The 14,592-nt window shown below is 28.9% G+C and overlaps 3 protein-coding genes across 4 annotated transcripts; 1 reads left to right on the forward strand and 2 right to left on the reverse strand.

Moving 5' to 3' along the window:
- The first annotated feature begins 269 nt into the window (after window positions 1–269).
- On the forward strand, window positions 270–1,349 carry LOC111292623 (transcription factor WER-like). 2 transcript variants are annotated; one of them, XM_089767061.1, is made up of 3 exons: window positions 271–614; window positions 684–813; window positions 902–1,349. In XM_089767061.1, the coding sequence occupies exons 1-3, from the start codon at window positions 491–493 to the stop codon at window positions 1,284–1,286; spliced, it is 639 nt and encodes a 212-aa protein (XP_089623187.1). In that variant the 5' UTR covers window positions 271–490; the 3' UTR covers window positions 1,287–1,349. The 2 variants fall into 2 exon arrangements, with proteins under 2 accessions (XP_089623186.1, XP_089623187.1); XM_089767060.1 differs by having other exon boundaries at window positions 270–813.
- A 922-nt stretch (window positions 1,350–2,271) lies between these two features.
- LOC111292193 (carbonic anhydrase 2-like) lies at window positions 2,272–5,548 on the reverse strand. Its single transcript, XM_022884449.2, has 10 exons — window positions 5,325–5,548; window positions 4,431–4,492; window positions 3,879–4,025; window positions 3,743–3,791; window positions 3,484–3,600; window positions 3,358–3,411; window positions 3,175–3,260; window positions 2,979–3,084; window positions 2,718–2,876; window positions 2,272–2,461 (listed from the first exon to the last, which is right to left on the reverse strand). Exons 1-10 carry the CDS (start codon window positions 5,526–5,528, stop codon window positions 2,423–2,425), a joined length of 1,023 nt encoding a protein of 340 aa, XP_022740184.1. The 5' UTR covers window positions 5,529–5,548; the 3' UTR covers window positions 2,272–2,422.
- A 7,058-nt stretch (window positions 5,549–12,606) lies between these two features.
- On the reverse strand, window positions 12,607–13,609 carry LOC111292095 (uncharacterized). The gene has a single exon (XM_022884311.2). The coding sequence runs from the start codon at window positions 13,497–13,499 to the stop codon at window positions 12,717–12,719; it is 783 nt and encodes a 260-aa protein (XP_022740046.2). The 5' UTR covers window positions 13,500–13,609; the 3' UTR covers window positions 12,607–12,716.
- Between the last annotated feature and the right edge of the window lie 983 nt (window positions 13,610–14,592).

Below are 14,592 nucleotides of genomic sequence, written 5' to 3' on the forward strand. Positions count from 1 at the left end.
TATTTTAAAGCTATGAATATAAAAATTACTCATACTCAAGAAATGAGACAAATTTAAAATATTTGTCGGATATAAATATGAGAATAGATATAATATAAAAATTTGATGATGGAAATGAGGAATACTTTATATTCCTAATGCCCAACGCATTGACATCCCTAAATTCAATTCATTTTTTATATAATTTAATGAATCTCACGGTATTCTGAGGTGAGATCGGAACATTTCATCAGTGTTAATCAAAACTAATTATTTTAGCATGAAACTAATTATAAGAAAGCTCACAAAATGGGTGCCAAAGCTACTAAGAGCAACTTATCCAAAGTCTGGCATCCCATCATCATCTCATCATTACCTCCATCTATATAAATACAAAATAAAGGGTTACATAGTCAAAAGGTTCACTCAATCCAAACAATTTCTACTGAAACAACAAAAGCTAATCATTGTTCTTTGCCTTCTGCAACAGCAAGAACTCCAACAAATAACCATGAAAAGAGAAGGTGAAATTCCTTACAAAAAAGGGTTATGGACAGTGGAAGAAGACAAGCTACTCTCGGATTATGTGAAGGTGCATGGAAAAGGACAGTGGAATAAAATAGCCAACAAGACAGGTCATAACACAGTTCATTTCTTCTGTTTCTTTTTCTTTGTACTGATCTTCCTTTTTCTTCCTCGTACAGGTTTGAAGAGATGTGGGAAGAGTTGTAGGCTAAGGTGGATGAATTACCTGAACCCCAACGTGAAGAAAGGCGATTTCTCTGAGGAAGAAGAAGACCTTATAATCAGACTTCATAAACTTCTTGGAAACAGGTTTTGGTATTCCTTTTTTCTTTAACAAGTTGATGCTTTGGCTGCCACATATATAAATACATATGGAACAATGTCTGTGTATGTTCAGATGGTCTTTGATTGCCAAACGAGTTCCAGGAAGAACTGACAATCAAGTGAAGAATTACTGGAATAGTCATTTGAGGAAGAGACAAGGCATCAAAGATCAAAACAGAAAAGGGGTTGATTCTTGTCAAAGTTCCAAGGAAGTGAAAGTGTCTGATCAGGGAGCCATAATCGCAAGTCCTGGTGATGCCACTAGTTCTGGAACCATGGAAATAGCAGTGGATCAAAGTAGCCAGCAAGCCACTGAGGTTTTAAACACTAACCAAGAATCAGTAATCAGTGAAAGTTATATGAACCCTTTCTGGATTCCTGATGATGGTTTGGAGCTAAGTACACTTACCATGATGAAGTACTTTGATGAATATTCTTCTTTTGATCTTGCTGGATAGCTAGGAACCTTTGTTAATTTGTCATTAACGACTATATAATTACCATTATCCTATTGAATTTAACTCCTCTATCCAACTTTTAATGCATTGTTTAAACCACTTCATTAACTGCAAAACTATTTTCCTTCAATGTTTTGAAGAAATGATCTAAGTTCCAATTACTCTACTGAGTACCTTATACTTAATCAGTTTGACAGTCCATTGGGAGCCCGATTACAAGGCTCCCACCGCATTGGAAAGTGCGTTTTATGATTGGACCCAATAATGAGGCTCCCAAATGAAGCCTGAATCGAAGGATTTAGGTTTCGAGGTAATACTAACATGGCAGAAAGGTCTAATAAATTTTTACTCAGTATATAGCATCCACATACAGCCACAAACATTTTCATGTCAGTTTAAGCTGATCAAATTCAATCACTGAAATTTTTGTGTAGCTGCAGTCAACATTTATAACAAGAGTATTGAATAAAGAAAATGCAAAGATTTGCTTTACTTAGTAAAAAAAGGAACAGAATAGTAGACGTAATGACATTGAGAAGTTTGCATTTTACACCGTTAAAGAAAAACTTCCCACATGACTGTCTTTATTGGCAATTAAAAATCCTTCAAGTTCTTGAATGAACACACCAGAGAAACCGACCCCTACTTCAATGATGTTAATAATGGAGGACAGATGTTGAAATATCAATCTCTCACAGTAAATATTTCTCATAGGCATTTAAAGTTTAAATAGTAAATTGATTGTTTGAATCGAAACTTTGTCCGGCCATTTCCAATGATAGAACACTTTCTTTTTTAAATCTGAGGATCAAACTGAATTATGTTCCTACATTCTACTGTTTCACATGTACTTGTTTAATCTGTGAAAATTGATCAAACCCTTTGTTATAAAACTTTATTATAAGGTTTTCTGGCATGGTCCTGTCATGGTTTTGTTCTATATTTTGTGTGCTACTGCATTAATCAAACCACATATTCATGTATCTAGCCAGAAATTTGGTTGAACATTATTAAAATAGTTGAAGCATCCCAGTTCTTTAAAATATGTCTCGTCTACAAAACTTAGTTCAGATTATAATGTGAAGAAAGTGAAGATCAGAGCCTCATCTTTGCAGGGATGACCTCTAAGCATGTTCCTAGAGCTTCCAATGAAGTATCGTGGCGACATCTTTTACCTAACAAAGAGAAAAAAAGAAAGAAAAATGCAGCCGTGAATTAAGTCATTTGAAGTATGTCTATGCTTCTTAATAAAATGAAATCAAATGGGAATTTATAGATCACAGGAGCCGCTGCTGTTGATCTCCATCATATATATTTATTGTAACAGCTCAGTAAGGCACAAGCATACATATATGGTACATTGTAGTAATAAAAAATAACTAGTAGTTAAGGAACAAAGATGGTGTCACTAGTGATGGTTGTTGTTCATACGGAGAGAGGGGTTGAAAGCTCAAACTGAAGACTCCATAGCTCGAAAGATCCTTTAATGAAATCGTAGTAACCACCCTTGAGTGCTAGAGTTTTCTTCACCAATCCATCTCTCACAAATGGATAACTCAGTAGGTTTCCAAGGGATACATTCACTGCTTCCTGAAATTTTAATGCATCCATAATTGGTTAGAAACTTGTTGGTCACCCCTAGTTTAAACAGTTAGAGGTAATGGCGAAGAAGCAGAGATTTAAGGTGTCTACCTTCTCACAGTATGTACATTGAACTCCCATAGGCTCGCCACGGTTTTCTGCTAGCACCTTGGCCTTAGCAGGCTTTCCAATTTTAACCCAATCTTCTATGAAATCACTGCAAATTTCAATTAGATTATAGTAAATTTTAGTTATTAAATCCAACATTTTTGGATGCAAAATGCTTTTGTAAACGATAAGGCCTTACGTAGAGGTGGTTCCATCATATGGGAAAGACATGAGCCCCTTGATTCCACCACAGGCACTGTGCCCAATTACCACAATTTCTTGTACCTGCATGAGATTAACACTTTCATTTACATGAGATTCCACGAATAAACTGCCCCATTTTTCTTGATTTTCAAAACAAGAAGGAAAATAAATAGTTCACCTTGAGATGCAAAACTGCATATTCAATAGCAGCTCCAATTCCAGAGTATTTAATCTGTCATAACATAGAGAACGAGTCAAGACCATGGTTCTAATATATCTATGAACTCAAAAAACCAAAAGGTACCTGATCATATGGTGGTACCATATTAGCAACATTTCGGACCACGAAAGCTTCCCCTGGTTGTATGTCTAGCACATGGGATGGGCAGACCCTGGAGTCGGAGCAGGCAACAATCATATACTGCAGCCATTTTGTTCAAACAATTACTACTAGAAACTACAAGTAGCAACCCCAAATGAAAACATTTTTGCAACTGAAGAATGGCACATAGAGATGTTGAAATTGTTAGTGAACATATATATATATATATATATAAGTATACCTTGGGGCTTTGACCCTTGGCAAGCTCAGCATACAAAGCAGGATTCTTTCTGCAAAAAAGGTAGCTTGTCAATAAAAGCAGGAGTATTAATTGAAGTAGAAGAAAATTGATGGAAGGAAAGTGAGTGATGACTAACTCATATTTTTCTCTCTTGAAGTAGATGAATCCTTCTTTCAACCTCTCAACAGAATCAGATGGTTTGCCACCAGCTGATGTTGTCTTTAACTCAGCTGTTACTCGGTCTACCTTTGCTGCTGCTACTGCTTTCAGTTCTCCTTTCTCACTGCAATGACACAACAAAATCAATGCTTTAATACCAATCAAAAGGAGCCTATATAAATCATATTATAATCAAATATAGTCAAACTGTTAAAAGGGTGGTTCAGTCTGTAATTTTATTGAAAGTTATGGTGACAATCTTTCAATTAATCTTGTTATATCATGGTACAAATTCTTTAATCACATGGTAAAAAACAAAACATAGGTCAATGAGATTAGATTGAGGTGGCCCAAGAATACTAGGATTGATGGACGGTCTTGATGAAATCAAAGATCAAAAGTACAAAACAGATGTAGGACATTAATGTACTATTAATAATGTAAAAAAAAAACATAAAACAGTTAGTAGAAGATGAGTTAAAAAAAAGTCAAGATAGAGACAGGACATTAGTTGTGTTTTTGTTTTTACCTGAGCAATTTCTTGAGAGCTTCAATGGCTTCCTCGTATGACTTGTCTCCCATGTCTTCTCTCTGCAAATTTTCAAACCCCAATAAAATTCAGACAAATGTTCCAACACGTGCTAGGTATCAGTGTTACAAAGTTCTTTGAAGGGTACAAGAAAATGAGAAATGTCTGACCAAAAAACTGGTTTTGGTGACTTAGTTGAAAGAATCTTTGTTTGTTTATAATATCTAAAATCTTGATTTAGCTTAGAATTCTATTTTACTACTGATATTTATAGCCAAAACCAATATAAATGTTTCAATTGATTGGTTGATCTAGGTTAATCAGGGCCACACATGTGTCCTTAGACCAGGCTGTAAACTGCTTATGTGGACAATTAGCACCATTGGTATGGTACCATGTGGCTGCCAAATCAGGAAATCAAACGTGATTTGAAAAGATTAATCCAGGCAGAAAGGTAGGTAAAGGGTGCAAAATTTTTATTGTGGAAATAAGGCAATCCATGTGGAACTCTCACACTTTGCCACATTTACACATTATTTTAATCTTGCACATGACAATGAATCACTTTTTTTTTTCTATTTGATTTCAAGAAACCAAATTCAAACTCTAAGTAAATTACATGTTTTTTTTAAAAAAAAACCGTAATTTGAGAAAATAAAAAGAAATTATACGTGCAAAAATCTTGAATTTTAGATTTGTTAAATATTATATTTTAAAATGATTATATAAGCCACTAAAAATAAATTTTAGAATTTACGTGTATTAATTACTGATTCAAATATTTTGTGCACGATAAAAATAAATTTACTCATGCATATCAACGTTAGATGAATTAGTAACAATTTTGTTCAAGATGAGAAACGTAATGAACGAAAGAGAGGGAGAGAGAGATACCCAATTGGAAGGGTTGAGCAAAGGAGTAGGGGCAGCAAAAACAGGGTGGTTGCGGATGAGGGTAGGAGGAGAAGGAGAAGAGTTAAGGTTGGCAACTATGGAGGGCCGTAATGTTGGTCTCCTCCGGAGAGAAGAAGTAGAGGATTGAGCAGAAGGAGAGGTGGAGGTGAGGCACCAGCTGTTGATGGAAGCCGTCGTCGACATTGGCACAAATTATCATAGAAATTACTAGATTTATAAAATATTTTATTGACAATTCTTCACCGGATAATGAAAGTGAAAGCTTGGTGAATGAGAGCTTCTGCTCTTGTTGATGAGGTTTGGACGTTGGATATCTATTTCCACTCTTCTCCCATCATGAATTTAGCTAACTTTTTTCTTAAAAAATAAAAATTTTTCATCATCTTAATTTTTATTTTAATTTTATTTATTATTATTATTTTTTGCAAGTTGGGACATGCCTGCAATAACCATTCTCCACGTATAAAAAATTCATGATTTTTGTGGTGTCGTAATTTGCCAAATTTGCTTGGATTCTCTATGGTTGTTGTAACAGTAGAAATGTATGGATATGCCACATTGCTACACTTCAAGTCATCCTAAATTAATGCTTCAGCCACACTGATTCTTTTTCTTGAAACGTCTAATGACTTTGGTCTCATTTATGTATATGCATGGTTATTACATTGATTAGGTATTTCATAATTCATCCACAATTTTTAAATGATTAACCCCTAAAAATTAAATTTCCAATAGCTCCTACTTCAATATATGAAAGAAAAAAATAATATAAGATTTAATCTAATTGATTTATACTAGAAGTGTTCATGGGTTGGGTTAGACTGGATTCTGATCGAATTTATATTTGATACTAATAGTTTATATGCTTGTCCAAATCTAATTCGATCTAAAATTTTAAATTTTAAAAAAAATTTTAAATCTGAACTAAATTAGAAAATAAATTCCAAGTTTACTTATAAATTTAATTTATATAATAAAACAATTTTAAAATATAATTAAATTTAATTTAATAAGATTATATGTAATTCACACATATATAAAAATAAAAAATTTATATATTTGTGAATTAAAGTCAAATTTAAATTTTAAATATTTTATTTAAAATTTGACCTGAAATTTAAACAAATCTAAAAATTATGTATAAATCTTCTAAAATTTCGAACGAACTATAAAATTTGAAAGAATAATCCGATTCTTAAATAAATTTAATTTATACTGTCACTCTTAAAATATAATATACAACATCTTTGATGTTGAAAAGGGTAAGAAAGCAAGACGTGTCTGGATATGAGAAGATGATGTTGAAACAAAACTGCTAAGGTGGGGTATAATCTTGGAATGAGAAATAAATGGTGCAGGAAGGAGGAACAAGATGGATGAATAATATTAGAGAGATGGTTAGTTTCATAGAGATAAGACCCTATCTCTAAAACATGGCTCTGCTCCTATGTCTGGTAATGTGTCAGGCTCAGCTGCTCTTTTAGAGATTTTGTTTTCGGATGTGAGCAGTCTACCTATGGCCTTGTCTTGCAAAAAAAAATTTTTGCAATTTTTTTCAGCATTGCAACAACATTTTCAACTCTTCCCAGTCCAATGGGGTTTCTTTCAATATTCCTTTTCCCTGCTTTAAATCCATTGTGATGTGTGGAAGAAAAGGAAACCTCAAATTTTTTGCAGCTTTTGAATTAGAAAATCATTCACAAATGAGGCATCATACGTTACCAGAAAATAAATTATCACTATCGAAATTTTATCGACAGAATATCGATAAAACATAATTATAAAAAAAATTTGATCATTATTGATAAAATATCAATTAATTATCAATGAAATTTACTAATAAAATTAAATTCGTCGATAATTCCTTAATAAAAATTTGATGCAAATGACCGCAAAGATTATGTATACAGTATATAATTTATCTGACCATTTCGAGCTCACCAAATTATTGATCATCCGATGCCATGGCCGACGATCAACAGAGAGGCATGCATGTTTACAGGGCAAAGTTCAGCCCAAAGAGTCCGCCGTGGCTGGCTGATTAGCCCATCTCCCTCTGAAATGCCCATTTTTGGTCCAACTCCAAGCAATATTTTTTTGCATCAATTTCTTGTTTCCTCGAGAAAAAAAAAATGATCAAACAATTTTTTTGCAAATCTTCAAATTGACTGACTCATTTTTTTCCCATGAAGACGATTTGCCATTTCTTAACTGAGAAAAATGGAGGATCCGTTATTAATGGAAACTTACTTAGAAGTTCTTATATGTACCATTTTGTCTTAGTAATAATGTCAACATTTTCAGCAACGAAAAAGATTATGCCAACATCTTTGTTGTCAGCTTTTCAACATGTCTGAAACACAAGTGAGGAAGACTATTAGATTAATGTGGTTAGACTTAGAAACATATGTTTACCTTCCTGTCATGTACCTGATAATGTTGTCATGTTATTGTCATTTTCTCCGGGGCCATAGACGACTACGAGCCAAGGGATCAAATGCCCTTGGATTGCTTTTCCTCTGCCCTTAAAAAAAAAAATTGAGCAAGAATTTTCCTCCATAGTATTAGTTTAAACATGCTTTATAACCACAGTTAGTATTGAAAACACTAAAATCAAAAAACCGATTGCATCAATCATCGAGAAATTTAACAATTATTATTTTCATATTTAAGATTATTAAGTATTGAATTTTAATTATTGAAATTAAAAGTTCACTGATTTATCAATAAATTATATGATTATTGGTCGCAACAAAATTTTTTATATTGAAATTTAAATATCAAACTAATTAAATGTCATTTTTTAATGATAATTGTTTGAATCAATCGAATTAAATTTTGATTTCACATTAACAATCATTTTGACTGCATCTTAAGCCATCAAACTTAAATCACTAAGCCCTTTGACATGAAATAAGTGTAGCAGTTAAGCTTTCTAATCTGATCTAATTTTAAACGATGTTATTCAATAAACTTGAAATTCAACAGTCAATTCTTCTTCTATTTCAAAAATTATTGTCCATTGGGCTTCTATTTTCGTTGAAAAACCCAACAAAAGGCTAAAGCTACACGTTCACTTCTAATTTTCAGGTAATTATTCCATTCATTTTTTAAATAAACCAATGATTTTGAAGGTGGAAATTGGAGTGAAAATTGCTAGCTGATTTTAATCTTTAGACGTCGGAAAGTATTTCTTCCTTTTCTAGTTGATTAAGAAGAAACGTTTGAGAAATAAAAACCTAGAATAGAATTCAAGTTTAATTTTGCTGCTTCATGTAATTCTTTCTAAAAGGTAGTATTCAAGTTTAAGTTTCAAATATTATCGCATGCAATTTTTTTATATTATCATCTTTGAGAAGTAATATTTAATAATTTTAAAATTTAAATTTTAAAACTCATAATTTTATTTTTATTTAAAAATTACCAATTTATTTATTAAAAATTAATAAAAAAAAAAGGTTTACTAGTAATGGTTTTTATTCCTTTTGTCCTTTTCTTAACTAGTTGGTATTGCAAGAAATAGAAGAAAAAATTTACATATGAAGTTTAAGTTAATATTATTAAACTTCTAACTCTTAGAAAAAAAATTCCATTGGAAATTGTTTTACAATTTAAAAAATATTTTTGAAAATAATTTGATAGGAAAAAAACAACCATGAAATTAAAATCCTAATTTTTTAATTTTATTTCTTTTTTCTTTTATCATAGCAATTTTATTAAATATAATGTCATATAATCCTAATTTTTCTTTTCTTTTCTTTTTTATTTCATCATAATATTTTTATTAAATATAATATGACATCATACTTTTTTAGTTGATCTTAATTTCTTTCATGTCACATCATTTTTCAATATTTTTTAATTATAAAATAATTTTTAATGAAATATTTTATAAAATATTTTTCACGTATTACATCTTCATCCAATTTGTTTGAAATTATAATGAAGGTGGCGGAATTTATTTCAAAATTATAAATAAAATAATAAAATGGTATCATTAAAATATTAGTGATAAGTTAAAATTGATAAATTTATATCTTATTTTTTAAAACTCTAATTTATAAATTTTTTTAAAAAATCATCTTAACAATAAAATTTTTTAATTTTACAAGTAAAATTAAAATGATAACATATATTTTTTATATATTTAAAAAATTAATTTAAAAAAATTATTATTATCTTAACTTCAGTTATAAAATTTAAAAAACTTCACTATCATTATATTAAATAAATTTATTTTTTTTTATTGAATTCCAATAATAAAAGTCAGATAAGAATGATTGTGTAGCCTCATTAAGTTGGCTTTAATTATGTTTGATTTTCATGGAGGAATCCAACTTGCACCAGCCTAAATGGATAAGTAACTGAAGGATTTGACACTTTTCTCCGATTTTTTTAAAGCTTGATGGGATTTGCCTCACAGCCTGTAACAAGAGCCGAAAAAAAAATTAATGTGAATGGAATGCACTACCTAATCCAAATCCTTGCATTTTATTTATTTATTTTTAGTCATCAAATATTTTTAAAATTAATTACTTATGTCTTATTCTAGAACACATAAAAAATAATATATATATATATAAATAAGTTTAAAATAAACACGTAATCTTAGATAGTCTATGCTTAAAAAATGATATTTAGTAAATTTATAATTTAAATTTTAATATTTATAATCTCATATTTTATCTTTAAACTGCAATTAAAATATAAATTGAAACAAATTATCTTAGGGTATTATTTTATATAATTAGTATTTAGAAACAAATTAAGCGAGCATGAAATTCATATTAATATTTTAATTTTAAATTTAATAATTTTAAATACAACATAATGATATGACATGAAAATAATACAAAAAAATTATATATGAGTTTAACGTAATCATATTTCTTATCTTAATTGTATTGATATGATTAAAATATAATTTTATTTATGTTGTATTTATGTCAAATAATGATGACACGTTTAAGACACAGTAGTATTCATGTAAGCATATATAATATATAAATTATAAAATTTAATTTAATTTATTTTTTAAATAAATTATAATTGTATTTATCATATCATTTCAATATTTAAATAGATTATAAATATTTGATTTTAAATAATTTTTTATTTAAATATCAATTTAAATAATATTTTTTATTTAAATAAATATATTAATCATGTCTAATCATATTATTTGTGTCTAATTGTATTAATCATGTCGTATTACTTGAGTTATATCAAATAAATTAATTTTAAACGTATTAATCGTGTTGCATCACATGTAACATGTATAATAAATATATCATATTCGTGTTTAAATTATTTTTATTATATTCATATCAAAATTATTTATATTATATCTAAAATCATGTTTAATACAAAATATGATACATTAACATAATTGACAGCTCTACTTGACTTCCCATTTTTCTACGTTTTTTAAGAGATAATAAAAAGGAAGGGAAAGGGAAGCATCCTTTCTTTTTCTTTTGAAAATTTCCTTGATTGGTGCAAATTAAGTGGGGGAAATTTTTTCTTTGAAAAGTGACAAGAAATTATGATGGAAATTGGACAAATTTGAAGATGTGATGCATGATGGTCCAAAATAGACTAAGACGTAACTAGTGATTTAGGTTAACCAAAGTGCTTACACATGGAAGCTAGAAAGCTCAACAATAGTATAATTTAGACCCCTTTCTCTTTGAAACCTACTATTTGAGCAAGGATCAAACACTAATCAATTAAATCAAATGTTCAGACGTCCAAAAATCTTAATATTAGTATTAAAATTTAAATCTAATATTTTTGTTAAAATTTCACTTCACCCTTATCACTTGAACAATAAAAAGAAAATTGAGTTATTAACAATCCACTAATTTAAGCATCGAGTTAGTTACAAAAATAATTTCTAATATGTTTTACCTACGAAAATATATAACATGTTTCTTAAAAAAATATATTATAATTTGATTATTGTTTATGAAAAAGAATTACGTTAATTTTGATATAATTCAATGTTCAACACCAAAATAATATTTTTTTTATAAAAATGATTATAATCTAAAAATTAAAAAAAAATTATAAATATTAACAATCGATTCGATTAATTTTTAGTTTCATATATTATTTTATATAAAAAAATTAAATCTTGAAACATAAAATGTGAACAACCTAACCATCAATTATTGGTTTCTTTCACATATATTTTTTGCTTCCTTCATGCTGTTGTTGCATTGCAAAACTACCCATAAAAATTTCGATGTCATAGTATTTAATGTCACAACATTTTAATTATATATATCCAATCCATGAGGAACAAGTTGGCATCCCATTCCCAGCTGATCCAATCAAACTCTAAATCCTAAAAAATTAACAATTTTTTTTTTTCACAATTATTTCTTGCTTACTAAGCTAGAGCCTTGACCACTAGGGTCCTAATCTATAATTTCCACCTCAAAGTTTTTTATAATAATCGGATTTTTTTTTTTTTTAGATTTTACATTTTGAAGTAACAGCTTCTAGATGACAATTACTTGAATATTATCTAATAAATTAAGCCATCTTAAAATATTAAATTACAATAAATTAACCCATCTTAGTGGTCAATTTGATTTTTTTTTTATGGCCAAGGTGGTCAAGATTATCTACTTGTTATTAATTAAAAATTTTGGTGAAAATTAAAATTAGAAATTATTCCAAATTAAAAATAAAAAATAAAAAAACCCAAGATTAAGATAATGGTTGCTATGCCACTTCATAATTAATAGCCAATAAAGGGAAGACAAAATTGTGGCCAAACTTTGCATTAAACATTGAAACATTTTCATTTTTGAAGCATAGACCAAAATTAATAAATGAAAAAGTAAAATGACATAAAAGAAACTCTTTATATTATAGATTTCATATAGGACATTCTTTAAGATTAATTAAAGCGATCCTTTAAATTTTTGAGATTCATATATCTCTTTTTTTTAATTAATTAATTTTTTATTTTAATATATTATAAGATGAATGTGTTATTTAGTTAATTTTGTCTGTAAAATTTAAAAATTACATTAATAATAAATGAAAATACTAATATTTTTGTACTGAATGGCATAGTTCATTAATGTTATAATGAATTTTAAAAAATAAATTATTTAATATAACAATCTTAAAGAATGTTCTTAACAAACATATAATACAAAATAAAAAATATATTTATTTTCTAATTGCAAAGTTATTAATTAATAAAAAAGTTTTTTCAATTTTAGCTTAAGAAAAAAGAATAAAATGAACAAACACAAAAAAAGAAATTCATAAAACTTACTACACTTTAATTAATTTCCCCCCTTTTTTTTTTCTTTTACAGATTTATGATTTTCTTTTTTTTTTTTTTGCTACTTAGAAAGGAGGAAAATTTCTACCTAAACCATTAACATTTGTAAAAATTCCAAACAAGTCCTGCCTGTACGGCAAAAACGAGCGCCGTTTATCGCCTTCCTTCAACGCCTTATTTCTCATGTAAAAAACTTCATGCGCCGACGCTTTCTCGATTTTCTTCGTCTTCGTCGCCTTTACTGCTTCACTTTCGCATTTCTTTTTTGTCGTCGATGTTTTTTCATTTACCTTTTCTTCATTCTTTTTCTCTATCGTTTGCTTATCGAAATTCAAAGACAAAACCGACGAGGACGAGACTGTGCCGTCGCTGTTGCTTCTCTTAAGCAAATCCTTTATCAAACGCCACCGTTTCGAGGATGATGACCCTGTGGACTTGCTTTTCTTACACCTGTTCGGCGACGATTCTGCCGATTGCTTCGGTTTCCAAATACAGTACGTTCCTGTTGGCATTCCTTCAAGCTCGTCCGCCTCCGACGACGACGATGACCAAGGAAGATCTCCGTCGCCCATGAACAAATTCCTCAACGGAATCCGAATAGCCTCTTCCACCTTATCATCATCACCCTCCTCGCGGTTCAACAGGAGATCGCGATTGAAGATTGGAAACGACGACGTTTCAGGATAATCCCAGAGATTATTAACGAACTCGAATTCTTCATCATCCAAAACGGCCTCGCTTTGAAAGTCTCGGCTAACCGCAGCAGCGATATCAGCGAGCTTATTATTATCGGAGGAGTAGCTGTTAAAGCTGGGACAAAACGACAATTCCGAGCTGTCGTTCTGCATCTGAAGCGTCGGAAAATTTAAGGAAAAAAAGATAAAAATTCTGAACTGGTTTTTTTTTTTGGAAGCGTGTGAGTCTCTTTATATAGGATAAGCAATGCAATTAAAAACCAACCTTGTTGACAATTTTGGGAACTTGTTTTTTTTGTGACCGGTTCCGTTAATGTTTTACACGTGTGAATGAGTTTGGTGTGATTAATTTCGGTTTAGCGGAAAGTATTTATGAATATTGATTACAAAAATGTATTTAAAATTTTAAGGGTTTAATATTATTTTAAAAAATATTATTGATGTATATTAATAAGTGATTGATTTAATCGATTAAGATTCGTCATTTTCAAAAAAAAAATTTTTGATTCGAGTTTTATCGGTGATCATTTGTTGAAATCATCTCGAATACACGATATACAATTATTTATTTTAAAATGTCAAATATGACACATTTTGTTTTGATTTGAAAGAATCTATCTTTGATTTTTTTTTTACAAAAAAAAATACATGTAATGAAATATTTTAAAAAATATGTACTCCTATAAAATATAAATTTTAAATTATAAATATAAAAAAATAAATTTATCTCAATATTACATTTAAATGTCAAATACAATTTTAAAGAAGTTTTTGAGTGTGTTGTAAAATTAAATTATATTATCATAAATAAATTTGTTAATTTTAAATATGATTGATATGAATATGATATAAAAAATAAATTTAATTTAATTTAAATTTTTAATAATTATTATATATAAATATAATAAAATTAAAAAATATATAATTTATTTATGTATAATATAAATTATAATATATAATTATTATATAAAATTAAATATAAAAATATAAATTTTAATAATATATATTGTATAAATATACGAATAATTAAATTTAATCGCAAAGGTCAAATCTTTTAATAATTTAGCATTAAGGTTGGGATGAAAACGATTTTTTGGACTTAGCGCCGAAGCCTGTTCCCACCTCAATCGTAAAGAAAGCCTTTGTTAGATTTAGGGAGATTTGTTTGTGATTTTGTATTTTTTCAAAATGGATTTAGGTGCTAATGCTCGATAGAAATTAATTACAATGTTTGGATTAAAAATTT

This window comes from Durio zibethinus, chromosome 10 (assembly GCF_047325235.1).
Source record: "Durio zibethinus cultivar Kanyao isolate XHJ-2024 chromosome 10, ASM4732523v1, whole genome shotgun sequence".
Classification (NCBI taxonomy): Eukaryota; Viridiplantae; Streptophyta; class Magnoliopsida; order Malvales; family Malvaceae; genus Durio; species Durio zibethinus.